General features: G+C 38.2%; 1 protein-coding gene and 1 non-coding gene across 2 annotated transcripts in view; both read left to right on the top strand.

The window, feature by feature from the left end:
• Nucleotides 1-17,764, top strand: part of lrrcc1 (leucine rich repeat and coiled-coil centrosomal protein 1) — a 194,609-nt gene that overhangs the window by 417 nt on the left and 176,428 nt on the right. Inside the window, exons 2-3 of the mRNA XM_060824397.1 lie at nucleotides 7,285-7,383; nucleotides 16,029-16,234. Of these exons, the coding sequence (XP_060680380.1) occupies nucleotides 7,325-7,383; nucleotides 16,029-16,234 (265 nt within the window). The 5' untranslated portion in view covers nucleotides 7,285-7,324. The remainder of the gene's footprint in view (nucleotides 1-7,284; nucleotides 7,384-16,028; nucleotides 16,235-17,764) is intronic.
• LOC132815549 (U6 spliceosomal RNA) lies at nucleotides 3,264-3,370 on the top strand. The gene has a single exon (XR_009644674.1). It is a non-coding gene; the product is annotated as a U6 spliceosomal RNA (small nuclear RNA).

The following is a 17,764-nucleotide window of genomic DNA, read 5'->3' on the forward strand; positions in this document are numbered from 1 at the left end:
TGCTGGAAAAACTCAGCAGCTGTGCCAGCATCTGTAGAGATAAATCAGAGTTTCAGGTCCAGTCATCTTTCCGCAGAATTGATGGTAGTGAGGAAAACCTTTTTTTAAATGCAGATGTTAGGGAGGAGGTGAGGAGTAAAGTGGAAAGAGAGAGAACAGTTCTCTGGAGCTTACTGCGGCATAAGTGAGAGATGTTATAGAGAGAACAGGTGGTGTGTTGAAGTGGCAGGCAACTGAAAGTTCAAGGTCTTTTTTGCAGACAGAAAGTAAGTGTTCTGCATAGTGGTCACCCAGTCCATGCTTCATTCCCCAATGTAGAAGAGACCACATTGTATTTAGAATTAGAATCCCTACAGTGTGGGAACAGGCCCTTTGACTCAACAAGTCCACACCAACCTATATTTGCCCCTGAACACTATTGGGAATTTAGTATGGCCAATTGTGGGAGGAAACCAGAGCACCTGGAGGAAACTCGCGCAGACACAGGGAGAATGCACAAACTCCACTCAGACAATTGTCTGAGGCTGGAATTGAATCTGGGTCCCCAGCACTGTGAGGCAGCAGTGCTAACCACTGAGCCACCGTGCCACCCCACATTGTAAGCAGCAAATGCAGTAGACTAGAGTGAGTGAAATGCAGATAAAGCCATGGAAGATTTGTTTGGGCCCTTGGATACTTAGGAGGGAGGAAATAAACAGGTAGATTTTCCACCTGCGGTTGCAGGGGACGGTGCCAACGTCGGGGATGTTGGGAATAAAGGAAGAGTGGAGAAGGGTGTACCAGAGAGAACTGTCCTTGCGGATGTCTGATAAGGGAGGTGAGGGGAATGTGTGTCTGGAGGTGGTGGAAATGGCGGCTAATGATCCTTTGAATATAGATGCTGGTGAGATGGTAGATAAGGAAAAGGGGGATCCTATTGCTGTGTGAGAGGGAAGAGAGAGTGTGAGGGGTGAAATGTGGGAGATGTGTCTGATCTGGCTGAGGACACTGTCAACTATGGTGTTGAGAACCCAAAACTCACAAAATTAAGCATGATAACTTCACCCATACAATTGACACAGCACATCGACCTTTTGCATACATTAGATTATGTATAGTCTGTTCAATATGAATGCTTGCATTAGATGATAGCACCTTGGGATGACATTGGGATGCTGTAAACATATTGCAGACAATAACATGCTTTCAAAGTGGAATTACTGCTATAGAAAAGGCTGCAAAGTCAACTCTCAACAACAGCAATATTATATTGAACAAATAATCAACACCAGGATAATTATCCTGGTATTCATTGACTAGAAAGAGGAGAAACTGAGGACTATAGATGCTGGAGATCAGAGTCGAGTTGTGGTTCTGGAAAAGCACAACAGGTCAGGCAGCATCCGAGGAGTGGGAGAATTGACATTTTCGGTATAAGCCCTTCATCAGGATGGGGGGGGGAATGAAGGGAGCTGAGAAATTAAATGTGGGTTTGGGGGAAGGTAGTTGGGAAGGCAACAGGTAGATGAAGGTGGGTGGTGATGGTGTTAGGTTGAGGAGGAGAGTGGAGCGATAGGTGGGAATGAAAATAGGTAGGACAGTTCAAGAAGTTGGTACTGGGTTGGAGGGTTGGTTCTAGGCTGAGGTTGGGAGAGTGGGAGATGAGGAAACTGGTGAAGCTGACATTGAAGCTGTGTGGTTGGAGGGTCCCAAGGCAGAAGATGAGGTGTTCTTCCTCCTGGCATCGGGTGATTTGGATTTGGCGATGGAGTCAGTCCGGGAGTTGCGTGCCCTTGGCGGAGTGGGACAGGGAGTAGAAGTGGTTGGCCACAAGGCAGTGGGGTTGTTTGCTGAATATGTCCCAGAGATGTTCCCTGAAATGTTCCACGAGTAGGCTTCTTGTCTCCCCAGTGTAAAAGAGACTACATTGAGTACAATGGACACAGCTGACGAGGTATTTGGATGTGCAGATCTTGTGGTGGCAAGGGAAGGTGCCGGGTGTGGAGGATGGGTCGGTGGGTGGGTTGAGCTAATGAGAGAGTCACGGAGGGAATGGTCTCTGCGGAATGTAGGTAAGGGTGGGGAGGGAAATATATCTGTGATGGTAGGGTCTACTTGTAGGTGAAGGATAATGCACTTTATCCGGAGATTAGTGGGGTGGAAGGTGAGGACCGGGGGGAGGGTGGGTGGTTCTGTCCTTGTTGCTGTTGAAGGGGTGGGATTCAAGGTCAGTAGTGCGAGAAGTGGAAGAGTTGTGCTGAAGGGCATTGTTGATCATATGGGAGGGGAAATTACAGTCCTTGTGATATCAGATCATGTGACCTTATGCATTCTCCTGAGAGAGCGCATTTTAAAATTTTGTTCAATACATTACACCTCTGACAATGAAGTACTGTATTGGATAGTCATCTTTACATTTTGGTGCTTAAATCTCTGATATGGGACTTATGATTCCACTTTAAAATGCAACCAATTAGTCACAACTGTTTGCCTTCTGTTATGTATGGGACGATGGCAACACAAAAACAAACATGCATTTTGTAATGGAGCATCATTTCAAGGTTGGAACTTGTGATAAGTCTCATAAAACAGTCAGTTTGGTTGCCAATGAAGGATGTTGATATTCGCCAGGCCGTTGAAAGTGTACCTATTAATTTGGTGCAAATTAATATCAGGAATATGCAAGAGGCCAGAAATGGAGGAATGCCAAGATCTTGGTGTGAAGAAGAAATTTGAACTCTAGGATGAGAATTTTAAATGTTGGTCAGCAACACAGTGCTAATGGGCGAATGGGATATGATGCTAATTAGAATATGGGAAGTAGAATTTTTAATGAGATCAAATTGTGGAATGTGGAAGGATCAGGAAATCAGTGTAATAATCAGTTCCAGAAAAGAGAGATAGAGGTGAGGGTTTGAATAGTAGATGCACAGAATGGAGACAAGGATATTCGTTGGAAGTAGATGCTTTTGGTCATAAAACAGAGATAGGTTTGGAAAACATAGCACAGAGTCAAATAGGATTCCAAGATTGCAAATAGTCAGGTTCATTCTTGGACAGTAACTAGAGAAGGGGGATGGAGTTAGTATCTAAATGTTTAGGTGTATTGCTTGGTTTCTTCAAGGCTTATATTTGGAAACTTTGTCAAAGTTTCATTTCTTTTTCCATTTCCATTCTGTTCATAATTATTGTCTTCATCCTGTTCACCTTAATTGTTATCTCATTTCTCCTTTTGACTGCATTTGTTAAGAACTGCTTTGGAATACCAGGTGCAGTAGGCTTTTGTGCTCGCTTTGGCAGCGCACATTCTAAAATTGGAACGATACAGAAAAGATTAGCATGGCCCCTGCGCAAGGATGATACGCAAATTCGTGAAGCATTCCATATTTTTAAGTGGTGGAGGCTGGGATAATTGCAACATTTAAAAGGCATTTGGTTGGGTATATGAATAGGAAGGGTTTGGAGGGATATGGGCTGTGTATTGGCAGGTGGGACTAGATTGCGTTGGGATATCTGGTCAGCGTGGACAGGTCGGACCGAAGGGTCTGTTTCCATGCTATACATCTCTACGACTCTATAACTGCTTTTACAGCCATGTCATTGCTCGATCACAACAAAATCTCTTCCCTAGCTTCCCACAGAATTCTAGAATACACCTGATCAGGTCCTGGGGATTTATCCACCTTTATACATTTTAAGACATCCAGCACTGCCTCCCCTATAGCATAGACATGATTCAAAATGTCACCATCTGTTTCCCCACATCTATGTCTCAAATGTCCTTCTCCACAGTAAACACTGATGCAAAATACTCTTTTTGTATCTTCCCCATCTTCTGCGGTTCCAAACATAGGCTGCCTTGGTGATCTTTGAGGGGCCTTATTCTCTCCCTAGTTACCCTTTTGTCCTTAACATATTTATGAAATCTGTTTTGATTCTCCTTAACCCTATTTGCCAAAGCTATCTTATGTCCCCTTTTTGCACCCCCCCCCACCCCCCCCAATTTCCCTCTTAAGTGTACTTCTTCTGCCTTTATATTCTTCTCAGGATTCACACAATCTCTGCTGTCTATACATGACGTACGTTTCCTTCTTTTTCTTAACCAAAGCCTCAATTTCTCTATTCATTAAGCATTCCCTGCGCCTACCCGCCTTGCCTTTCACCCTAACAGGAATATACTGTCTCTGGACTCTTGTTATCTCATTTGCTGAGATATATTTATCATCGATAATCACAGCTAAGGGGTTGGAAGACGGGAGGTAGGCTAATGTGGGCCACTTAAGAAAGGTGGTAAGGAAAAGCCACGGAACCATAGACCAATGAGCCTGACATTGGCAGTGGATAAGTTGTTGGAGAGAATACTGAGTGATCTATATGGGCTTCAGTAAGGCGTTCGACAACGTTTCTCAGTGATAGACGGTTAGCAAGGTTCGATCTCAAGGAATATAGGGAGATATAGCCATTTGGAAACAACTGGCTCAAAGGTAGAAGACAGAGGGTGGTGGTGGAGGGCTGCCTTTCAGACTGGAGGCCTGTGACCAGTGGTATTCCACAAGGATCAATGCTAGGTCCACTGGTTGACATCATTTATATAAATGATTTGCCAGAGGACGTGGTAGAGATTGGTGCAATTACAACATTTATAAGGCAGCTGGATGGGTATATGACGAGGAAGGATTTAGAGGGATATGGGCCCAGTGCTGGCAAATGGGACACAATTAAGTTAGGATATCTGGTCAGCATGGATGAGTTGGACTGAAAGGTCTATTTCTGTGCTGTACATCTCTATAACCTGTCTCCAACTCTGACATGTTGATTTTAGTTGTGGTTCAACCTTCGTGTTTGAATTAAGACCTATTATTACCTTTGTGATATTCAAAATCCCTGAGCTGTCAGTCTCAGAGTGATTTCACTCTTACCTCTGAGGCTGGTTCATTGCTACATCTGGAACTTTAGTGCACAATCTGGCTGACAGTTTAATGCAAAGAGAATGCTACTGTTTCAGAGGTGCTACGTTTTCTTTCTAATTATTCCTTCAATCTCCCTTCAGTCCATGAACCCATTGCTGAATACCAGGCTGTTGTTTTGTTGATAATTGCTTATTATTGATCAGATATCCTATTGCTCCACAGGCCTCACTTCCTCGAATTTTATCATTTCCCAACCTTGCACAGCTCTGAGCTACGTGGATGGAATGTTTCTCCAGATCAATTGTTTCAATCTGCTTTCACCAATGAATTTGATTCCATCTTTTTTTCTCATCCATTATTTACCATATACATCTACTTATCATTTACATCTGGGTCTGTTTTGTACCTGCGTCAACATATATTGCTGCTTTCCATGTCTGGAAGGCTCAGTTAACCCCCAGCAGTTCAGTCAGGCATAAATCAGCATCCCCCACCTCTGGTTATTTACAGTACCATCAACAATGCAAAGTGATTTTCTTTAACCCTAAGTTAGAAAGTAGCATAATAATAAATTAAATAAACTGTTGAATGTTTGGAAGTCAGTCAATGGAGTGAAATTTTTTGTGTCTAATTCAGAAGTTTTAACCATCACTTCTGAAGTTACCAATGATCAGTCCTTGCTTTCTGACCCTTCTCATGCTGAGCTTTAGTGGCAGTAGCATCAACTGTAGATGCTATCCAGCTTCCATGCTGCACAGATAATTGCCATTTCCTCTTCATTTGTTGACTTTCTCTGTTGCAGTGTCAGATGAATCTCAATTTCCTTCTCTTTCATAGTTGGGAAGGCTGAAACTGTCATCTGCAACTCCTCTACAAGCTCTGTTCCTGTATTGCTTATTTTGCTTCCTTTCCTTCCTCTCGCCAATCACAGTATTAATCCAAATCTGCCTGTTTTCATCAAAGGTGTCTGCTCAATTGTCAATAAAACTTCAGTTCTCATCTCTTAAATGGACCCTTGTGGCACAGTGGCAGAGTCCTTAACTCTGAGCCAGGTTCAAGTCTCAGCAAGACTGGAGGTGTACAATGACATCTTTGAACAGGTGGATTAGAAAATATCTAGTATTATACCTGTGATCAGTAAGCATGCTTGCTTCCACCTCTAATATCTAACCATCTCTGCCAGTGAATCTTTATCTTTCTCCTTGCTAGTCTCACCTTACATGAACATCCCCTTGTTTAAATCTCTTCATGATACATATCCTGCACTAATGTTCACATATGCACCAATCCAATCTTTTTAACTGTGTCTTGGTTTTCTGACTCTTGATGCCTCAAATTTAAAGTTCTCTTTATTATCTGTAAATGCGTCCATTGTCTATCTCTATTACCACAGCCTGCTCCTGTCCTGAATTCCCCATTTTTCTGTCCTTTGTGTCATTGCTTTTCCTGTTCTGCCATTAAAGTTAACACTTTTTCTTTTAAAATCCCATTAATAAACACTTAACTCTTCGCATTTTTTTTGGATCACCCATTTCTCTTGTTTTGTTAATTTGCCCATTGTATGTCATGCTAAAGTGTGTTGATGAATGGAAATTTTTTAAAATTTTTTTTTCCCAAACTAGTGTTGCTATTAAATGACTCATTTAAATTTCTTTTAAATGATTTTTTTTCTAATTTGAGACATTTTGGTAAGTACTTTGTTGGAACATTATTATTTAAAAAAATCAAAAAGAGTCTCCAGGAATGCGGTTGGCTGTAATTGAAGCAAGCAACTATTGTCGGACAGAAGCACTTGCATTTCTTAAAAATATTGGATCTCGATGTATTAGTATGTTAATTAGAGTAATTAATAGCAAGTTACTGATTTGCGAAGTAATGATATAGGAGGATGCAGCAAAAAAAGTTGAAAAGTGGCATTAGCAGATTATCCGTTTTTGCTTTTTGTAAATGGTATTTTTAAGGAAAGAGACTAAAATGCAACTCATATGAGTCAATACGTTAGATGCTATTTCATGGTCAAAGTAATGAGTTAATTATTTCCTCAAAGGTTGTGTTTTGAACAATATGTTTTGGTACCATACTTTTGGTGATCCTTCCAAACTCTCCTCCTGCTGCTAAGGGTCTGGTAGACTTCATTAGTGAGTTGAGCTTATTTTTAATTATATTAAAATATGCTAAATAATTACATGCTTAGCAATGAACTGAACACTATTGTGACTTTATTTCTGTAATTTAAGCTGAATGATTACAGTAGAACAGTAATTTCAAAACAAAAGAAGGTAAAGTATATGTCATTCAAAGACTGTGTAGTTTATCTGCTGCAGTTGGAGAATTATACTGAGTAATGTGCACAAGTATTTACGAAAATTGATTTATTTTTCCTTCTCTTATTTAGCTTTCCAACAACTGACAGTTGTACTATATAATGAAGTGGAATGGCATATGATGATCAATCATCACATGAGCTGTGTTTGATAGATAAGACCATCACCAGGTACATGATTATTTTCTACTTTATTAAATATTCTAATGTTTGAATAATCCTTCTTCATGGATCTTTTAGTTTTTTTATGTTTTGCGCTAACTTTGACTATCCAACAAGAGGCAAATATTCTTAACCTATATGTAATCAAATTAATATTTCACTAGAAAAAAATAATTTAAATCCAATAAAGTGCAGAAGGTATCTAACTTTTACTGGAATATAACGTTGTTCTAGTTGAGCAAGAAAACCATTGCATTTACCCAACAATCTCAAGTAAAATATATGATGGTGAAAGATAATGATGTTGGTTATGTACTATTGTTAAAAATGTTTTGTAGCTCTTATTCTTCATTTTTAAAAAAAACTTTAAAAGGAACTGAAGTTTCTAGTAGGCTATTTCATAATTTTACCATGGCATCCCAAGCTAGTTAACACACAGTAAACAGGTCTTCTTTCACACTTCATTCAAAGCCTCATCTTAAGATGGTTAGTTGGAAGTTTATGGCTGGATTTGTCCATTTACTCATTATATTTGGTAAATTGTGTCATCTTGTCTTCTGTAAGGCTTGGCTGAAATGGAACCTCTCTGAATGCTGATGTGCAAATATATTTTGTCTCACAATGATAGCACACAGTGTCCTTATGCTTTTCTCACTTGCTGAATTCCTCATGTCAGCTTTTCCACATACTGAAGGTTGTAATGAAATACTATTTTGTGGGACAAGGAAGATTCAACCAGTTCATTCTGAGGAAGAGTTGAAAAGTGGCATTGGCAGATTATCCATTTTTGCTTCTTGTAAATGCTATTTCATGGTCAAAGTAATGAGTCAATTATTTGCTTAATGATACCAATTTCGCTTCTAAAGCAGAAGCTGTATGATTCAAAATCCACTCTTGATAGTTTCATGAATTATTCAGCAAATGTCTTGTGTCCATTTGGCTTTAGGTGCCAGCCTTTCATCCATTGTTGTGTCGGTTATAAGAACACTCCTCCTGCCATATAGGACTAATCTGTAGAAGTATTTACATTCCAACCTATCAGTGTTAATTTGCCTCTGGATCCTTCTACTTTTTAATATTTTTCAATTATGAAGACGTGTAAACAGTAACTGCATGGCTGGGCTTTTTTTTATAATTAGTTGAGTAGTTTAAATCTAACAAAGAGCTTGCAATTTTATTTTCATATCCTCAGAATATCCAACACACTTCACAGCCAAAAGCTGCTTTCTGAGTTGCTACTTTATAAACAAGGCTGCCAGTTTGTTCACTTTAAGTTAAGTAGCCTGATAATCAGTCTTGAGATCTTTTACTTCAGATATAGAATCACTGAGAACTTTCCACGTCTACTTTGAATAAAACATGAGATCTTAAACATCTAGCTAAATGGATGGATCCTGTCTAACTTTTCATTCATAAGATAACATTTTGATAAATTACGTTACCAGAACATCAGCTTGCTTCCAGTGTTCCAGCTGACTAATTGAGGTTTGAATCCATTAGCTTCTAATTTGGAAGTAGCACGTCTTGCTAATCTAAGCTAACATTTGACAAATGTTATATGGAAGTTTGGCCCACACAAAAATAATCTTTTTTTTCCATTAGAAAGTTTCTTTTGAAGTGATTTTGGATTTAATCCACTTGGCACTATGTACTATTTTTGTAAAGAATAAAGGCCCAAATACTCTTAAGGAGTGGTAATCACAGTTAGATTACCACTCTGCTCCTATTTTTTTCCATTAGGATTGAACTCTGTATTTCCAGCCAGTAATTCTGATCTTGGCCACTTCAAAAATGCGGAATATAACTGAAATTGAACAGTGTACTCATAATGCCCAGAAGTCAGAGGAAGCCAACCACGCCGTCTTTTACAGCAGTGTTTGTGTTGTATTCTTTCAGCAGCACAAAAGTCCTGGCGGATATCAAGTAAATAGTTAGCCAGGAGTTGCTAGGTTTTAATCCGCTAACATTTCGTGGAGTTAATTATTAGATTAACTGAAGCAAAACCCTCCGAATTCTTCAACTTTAATGGACTCTTTCAGAGGGTTCCAGGCACAAGAGAATTGACCATTGGAAAGTTTGGGATTCTGTAGAGTCTTGGCACTCAACTCCAGCCCTGTGCTGCTGCAATGACTATTTGACCATCACAATATCTAGGCCAAGATGTTTTTGTTCCTAGTTTGAGACACTTCCTGAAAATTTTGGGTAATTAAATTTTACTGATTTGTTAATTAATCATGCTTAGAGTTGGAAGAGGAATTGGATGTTTAATTTTTCTAGTTCCTTGCTCTTAGTCCAGTTGTGCCTTTTTAATTCGTGTTTGAACAGTTTTAACTTTAATTTGTTATGAAAAATAGAGTTCTTTTTGTTTAGCTGAAAGAAAAGTATATATAATATTTACTCTTTAGTTTGACATTGAAACTGTTAATAATATTCATCATGTTGCAGTGGGCATAGTCTGAGGTCAGGTTTGTTCATTTTCCCTGCTCTTAGTAAGCGCTTTCAAGTTTGGCAAACAGTCGGTCTGCTCATTTTATGTGTAATGTATTAATAAATGTGTCATTCTTAAAATTAATAATAAATTGACAGCAATTAGGTAATTATTATTACAATTGCTTTATTTCAACAGTTAATCATTGCAGCTTTTAAAAATTCTACCATTTTATTGCAATCGTTTACCTTAATTAAGTATTTCAAGCTGGTGCTCATTCACAGTGATGTGAATGAATTGCTTTCAGGATGTTGAACACCTAATTAACTAGATGTCTTAACAATGAAAATTACCTTTGTTCAAGATAAATTTCTTAAGACAATGCTATACATCTGCCAGTTTCCTAGTAAATAAATTTAAAGATGGGTTGAGACAGTGAAATTGATGTGTTATGAGGCAGCAGAGTTGTTTTAAAAAGTTGACATCATCTCACATGAAGAGTACTTGTTGTTATAGATATTTCTAATTAACCTGTTCACACATGTAATGTCACAGACGGACACAGCATTGAACCCAGGCCTCCTGGCCCAGAGGTAGGCACACTATCACTGTACTGTATCTTTCTACTAGGTGTAACACACCCAGTAGCAAGATGAGTAAACAGTTACGAAATTAAGTTCGCTTTGTAAATTTCTTCTTTTTTAATCAGGTGATATTGTTGTGTGCAGTGATGTCTCAAATTTTTAAATTTAAAGTTCAAAATGCAAGTAGAAATTATTAATTCAGAATGCAAGTAGTTTTGAATCAACTTGTTCAGACATATCGTGTGAACTAGAACCTTCTGGTCCAGAGGCAGGGGCATTATCACTGTGCCACTAGAACCCTTTATCTGGATGTATACTTTTAAAAATGAGGAAAACTCTAGAAACGGAAACAATTAATTAACTTGCTTTTACAGCATTGTAGAGACAAATCTCTGAGCAAACCTCTGAACATCCTTTATACTTGTATTCACCTACGGAGCTGATTACCAGAGAACGAGTGTGAAAAAAAATTCAAATCATAATGGTATGAAAAGGGTAGGACTCAGATTCCACAATTTGAAAATGGCATAGTTATTAGAAGCCATTTGTGAGCACAATGGACAGACACATTCTTGTCACATGATGAAAACTAAACAAGGACATTTAATAAAGCACATTTTGGAATAGTAGAAATTAAAGTTCCTGACGAGAAAAAGAACAAAATATTACCTAAAAATATCAATAGGCAGAGAATTTGGGTAGGTATTTATTTGAGGGAGGCAAAAGTGAGGACTGCAGATGCTGGAAACCAGAATTTAGATCAGAGTGATGCTGGAAAAGCTCAGCAGGTCAGGCAGCATCCGAGGAGCAGGAAAATCGACGTTTCGGGCAAAGGCTCTTCATCAGGAATAGAGGCAGGAAGCCTCCAGGGTGGAGATATAAATGCGGGGCCGGTGGGGGAGATGGTGAAAAGGCAGCAAAGAGTACAATAGGTGAATGGACGTGATAGGTCAGAGAGGAGGGTAGGGAAAGGTAACAAAGACTACAATGGGTGAATGGGGTGGGGAATGGAACAAAAGAAATCTGCCAAGGCAGCTAACAAATCACAAGAAATTAGTTTCCTTAAACTATATTCTGTGTACCAAAATGGAATCACAGGTGTCCAATGTTTCAAGAATTTATCTTGAGAAAATAGTTTGATGGAGAGCTCTTGAAATTGTAGACCAAACTGCATGCCACCTATAGTAATGGCAAAGTTTCCTGAGGATATATCTGTGTCTGTATGAGTCAATGAGTGTAGCTGCAAATATTCTTTGAAACCAATGAGAACATCTGTCATTTGTCTGTTCTAGTCAGTTATAGCACATCTGTCTTTGGTTGAGCAGAGATTGGAAACACCAGTAAGATTCCCATTATCTCTCTTTCTCCTGTCTGTAACAAGAGTTATTTGTGTTCTATTTTGTAGTGGACAGCAGGAAACTTCTACCCTTCATCTCTTCCGGTTTTTAGCCAGAAGATGAGATGACAGAGATAGTTGTTGTTGTTGCTGTTGTTGTAATAATAGCAAAATAGGGTTAAGAAGTAATCTAGCTTAAAGAGCACACAAGTTAGATTCAAGAAAATGTAGCACAAATTTGACAAGTCTAATTTTAGAAAGCAATCAGTCAGTCAGTTTGGAAATATTGGACAATAGTGAAACGTGGAAGTATACACAGGCATGGTTGACATAAATACCAGTTTTCAAGAACAAGTTTTTTTTCTCATATTAATTTTAGCAAGGACAAAACACATACATTTCAAGAAGGAACACACTGGGGATCTCTGAAGTCTTGCTGGGAAAAGAAGAGGATTTTGAAGATGAGGCATGATTTGTGTAAGAGTGAGATACTTCAAACTGTCAAAGGTATAAAGGGTAAAGGCTAACAGGAATACTGTAAGATCAATAAACTGCTTTTTAAGATGCTTAAGATAATTAATTGTGTACGTAGATGAGAACTGTAGCTAGAAAAGATAACACTAATACCGCATATACTTGTATATAGATTGGATTTTGAAGATGGTTTGTTTTAAGCTTAAATTAGGGGGCCGATTTATATTGGAGGAATTGTTTTCGAGGGGCTGAAATTCATGCTGTATTTCAAAATATCATATTATTAGCAGAAGTCAATATTATTACACAACTAATCCCAGGTAAAGAATAATCACAAATAGTTACTGAATCCTAATCTTCTACTGTCCATTTTTCTGCCGGGTCTGAGACAGGAACACAAACTTTCCTCAATTTGTGACATTCTCTGACACAGTACATGGAGTTCCAATCTCTCTGCAACAGTCGGGTGGGCGGGATCCTTACCTACAGGCGTGCAGCTTGCCCATCAAGCAAACAGGCATTCTGATTGGTGGGCAGTGATGTCATTGGGGATCGGTGACTGGCACCGTCCCTCCACTTTGCGCTTGCGCAGGGCTGTGCTGATGGAAGGCATTGGAAGTTTATAGTCTAATGCTGAGTGTGTGTGGGTGGGGGAAGAAGAGAGGAGGAGGGTAGCTATACGGGAATTGGGAAGGCCCTGTTACGCAGTGGCTCACTCAACAAACTGCTTGAATTAAAGAAATGAAACTTATACTGCACACCCGTACTATTATTCTGAAGAGAGCACTAATTGTAAATTTACTTGCAATATCTACACCAACACTAATTAATAGAAAATTAGATTTTAAAAGAGCAACGATGTATCCTGTAAAATCCTCTACATGAGTGGATTGAATGTTATTCCTCATATTGTTCTGGAACTGAATAATGAAATGTCAAAAAATTAAAGATATACTGGTATGGAGCTAATATATCTCACTTTTATTCAGATATAATGGCAAAACTAAAATGATGAACGTTTTAACGATATGGATGTTTTGGATGTATAGGGAATGAAGTGCAAAAGTACTGATAGATTTAGTATCAGTATGAATGAATGAATGAATGAATGAATGAATGAATCAAACCTGCTGTCGTAAACCAAGTGCGGTAAGTAAAGTTACGAATGAATGAATAGAGATATGATATCCCGATAGTAAACAAAGAGCAATGGGTAAAGTTATTGGTATGAATGAATGAATGCAATTTCGTTTAAGTAGGTTAATGGGATCATTGATTTATTTTCTTTATTAAGCAGATATTTTCAGAAAAATCTATGAAATTTTAGCAAAATAAGTTAATGGGAACATGCAGTTTCCTTTGTAAGAGGTTTGTAATGCGATATAGTAGAGCCAACTTATACACAAGATGTATGGAAAATATAAGATTTTTTGGCCAAAAATATGGGCTCAACTTAAACACGAGGTCAACCTATACACGAGTATATACGGTAATGATGTTAGACTCACAGTTGATCAGCTAAATTTTGATCAAGTTCAAATATGCCAGTGAACCATCCAAGATGAAGGTAGAGGTAGAAAATGACTCTTGAAAATGGTGTTGTTAAAACAGTTTGAGTTCCCCTTCTCCAAAAGTTAAACAATCACAGGAATGGTCTATTGAATTTTATTGACATATCCAAGGTATGTCTTGAAATTTTCATATGTCCAGTTGTAATAATTAGATTGAGGTCCTGTTTAATTTTTTGTACATAGATAGGAAAAGAAAGGACATCTGACCTCTGAATTCCATTTCACTTTTGAAGTAAAGTGTACAATTTTGAATTTATACTCTGTAACTGTATACTGTGTCAATGCAATATTGTCATGTAATATATATCTTTCATTCGTAAAAATGTTTTACCCCTATTACCTAGTTGTACAGCCCAAATCCTTTTCCCTTTTTTACATAAATTACGTTTTCTCTTAAACGTTCTTGGTTCCAAATAATGATCTTTTCAGATTTGAAATGTTGACTCTGCTTCTCTCTAGAGATGCTGCCAGACCTGCTGAGTTTCTTCGGCCATCATATTTATTTCTGCCTCTTGTACACATTCCTCAGATTTTTTTTCTACAATTGAGTCAACCTCCTATACCTCATCTGCTTTATTTCCCTTCACTGTTGTTATCCATTTTCTTTTCACACACACCCCTGCCCAAGCACACCTGTCTCTAATTATTTCTCAGCCCAGAATCTTTAATGTTACAGTTGTGTTCTGCCAGCCTTTGTGATGTTAATTTATTTCCAGAAGCTTGCTTTCTTTAATTCAACTCCTGACTATTTAACTGCATAAATCTTAAAGCATTGTAATCCTTCATTTTTGTTATGACTTGCTTGCTCTGAAGACAAGATTTATGAAAATGACTTTACTTGGTATTTCTTAAAAGTTGTCCTGATAACCCCCAGGTCAAAATAAATTTTTTTGAAGTGGTGCTAAAGAAAGATCCTTAGGCTAAGATTTCAATTGTCTCTATTTTCCCAGTTCCCTTCCGTCCTTAGTCTACATACCCTAGCAATTCCATTACTTGCTCAACGTCTGTGCTTTTTCTCCTTGTCACCCTTGTCATGTACTCTCTTAATATAAGCAAATTACTGCAGATGCTGGAATCTGAAGCCAAAAGAGAAAATGCTGGAAAATCTCAGCAGGTCTGGCAGCATCTGTAAGGAGAGAAAAGAGCTGACGTTTCGAGTCTAACTGACCCTTTGTCAAAGCCGTCCTGAAAAAAAGGCCCTTTATCCCTATTCTGTCAGTCATCTAAATTTCTATGCATGCCAGTACCTTGCCCCTAACACCATGGGCTGTCATTTTATTCAGCAGTCTCCTGTGTGGCACCTTGTCAAAGGCCTTTAGAAATCCATGTAGATCACATTCACTGGTTCTCCTTTGTCTAGTGTCTTTGTTACCATCTCAAAGAATTCTATATAAATAGAACTTGTAGCTTGCAGAAATACATATCTTGCTTTTAGATTTAAAACAAACAATGAGTGCAAAGATAAGACCACTTGCTGATTAAAATCACCCAAAAAATTACTTTCAAAATTGTACAAATTTTCCAAATAAAACAGAAGATATTTTGTGAACTTCAGTGTTAATTTTACAATCTAATGATGTTTCTTTACTTGTTTCAAAATATTTAATTGAGAGGACTAATGTCTAAAGATTTGATTTCGCAGCATGAACAGGATTTTTTTTCCAGTTCTGTGTTTGAGATTTTTCTAAACTGAAAAATGATCAAAGATACTTAACAGCCAAATATACAGTGAGGTACATGGGAAAATGAGGAATACTTGGACGTTTGGTAAAACTGCTGTGTGCCCCTTTTAAGGGTGTTGAGGGGTAGGGTGTTTAAATTAGAAAATAATCTTTTGAAAAGTACATATCTTTTTATTTGCAACATTTTGCGTTTTTTATGCTTTATATAAGCTGTTGTGAAGACAGACCCATTACAAAAAGACTGTTTGTGCATTTCATTTAATTTTCTTGTCAAATATATATCTATCTATATATATTCAAGAAGTAATAACATATCCCTGTCAAAGATCATATATCCTCACTTTACAAATTAAGTTTACCTAAAATTCTAATTTTCAATAGTCTAATTCTATATATATATATATACACACACACTAATAAGTTAATAAGATTTTTGAAATAAATTCTGATGACTGGTGTGAATTTAACATGCTAACTTATTTTCTCTGATTCCTTGTATTGTTCGGTGTTTCCAATATTTATTATAAAACAAAGAAATCCAGAATTTATGCAAATTAATTTTCTTTTTATTTTTCCTAGCTTGCTAGAGGTACCTTTAAGCCTAACGATTCGCACACTCAATCTTCATTGCAATCACATCACCAGAATTGAAGGTCTTAGCCAGTTGCGGCAGCTGCAACACCTTGATCTCTCCTCCAATCAGATTACTCGTATTGAAGGACTGGACAGTTTGGTGGCCTTGCGTACACTAAATCTAAGCTGTAATTTTATAACCAAAGTAGAAGGTTTGTGAATGACACTTGCAGTTATCATATTGTTGAGATGTGCTGATTCTGCTTTGCTTTCTTTACTTCAGGCCTTGTTTTATGTTACCATTAGCTGTAATGTTACCATGACAGTTTTGGGCACCTTATTGTAAAATTAACATTTAAAAAGAGGAAAGGTGGAACAGCATTTAACTAAAGTATTGCAGGAATTGAAGGGTTGCAATTAGGAATAGATACTTGAGAAGCTGACTTCTTGCTAGACCTGAGGCAGTTGTTTATAAACCTGACAAGGTTCCCAGGTTAGAAAGGCTTACGATATTTTAAATAGTGTTAGATTTTTCCCACTAGATCATGTTTTCAGACAGCATTGCTTGGCACGGTATGTCAAGTGGCCATCTGCACTGGAAAACTCTTGTATAAAACTCTTGCAGTACATCACTGCATTGTATAAAAAAAAGTCTCTTTGATTCCAAATTTACCATTTTTATTCACTCTACTAATGTGCAGTTATGTGTTATGGATGTATAAGTATCTTGTTACAAAGAGGAGATTCATCTTCTTGGAAATCAACTCCCTCTTGGTCAGTTGCAACAAATACGTTTAAGTGATTTTTTGCACAAAAATATATTACACCAATTAACAGTCCTACCACAAATTCAACCCAAACTCTGGGTCAGATATGTCGATGACACGTTTGTAATCATTAAAAACACTGAAATAGAAAAAACACACCGGATCATCAACGCCACACTCACGGGAATCCGATTCACGAGAGAAGAAGAAAAGGATAGCCAACTCCCATTCCTAGACGTGATAGTACAGAGAACACCGAACGGAGAATTCACCACAAGGGTATACAGGAAAGCAACACACACAGACCAAGTCCTAAACTATGAAAGTAACCACCCCAACACACACAAACGAAGCTGCATCAGGACACTATTCAAAAGGGCCACAACACACTGCAGTACACCAGAACTGCAAAAAGAAGAAGAGGAACACCTATACAAGGTATTCGCCAAAAACGGATACCCGCGCAACTTCATCAACAGATGCCTAAGAGAAAGACCACGGAACGAGGACATGCCACAACCAAAAGGACTAGCCACACTACCATACATCAGGAGCATTTCAGAACTGACAGCCAGACTACTGCGACCCTTAGGACTCATAACGGCACACAAACCAACAGCCAAGCTCAGACAACAACTCACTAGAACGAAGGACCCGATACCCAACATGAACAAAACTAATGTAGTGTACAAAATACCATGCAAGGACTGCACAAAACACTATATAGGACAAACAGGAAGACCGCTAACAATCCGCATACATGAACATCAACTAGCCACGAAACGACACGACCAGCTATCCCTAGTAGCCACACACGCAGACAACAAGCAACATGAATTCGACTGGGACAACACTACTATCATAGGGCAAGCCAGACAGAGAACAGCCAGGGAATTCCTAGAGGCATGGCATTCATCCACAAACTCCATCAACAAACACATCGACCTGGACCCAATATACCAACCACTACAGCGG

This window comes from Hemiscyllium ocellatum, chromosome 4, assembly GCF_020745735.1.
Source record: "Hemiscyllium ocellatum isolate sHemOce1 chromosome 4, sHemOce1.pat.X.cur, whole genome shotgun sequence".
Classification (NCBI taxonomy): domain Eukaryota; kingdom Metazoa; phylum Chordata; class Chondrichthyes; order Orectolobiformes; family Hemiscylliidae; genus Hemiscyllium; species Hemiscyllium ocellatum.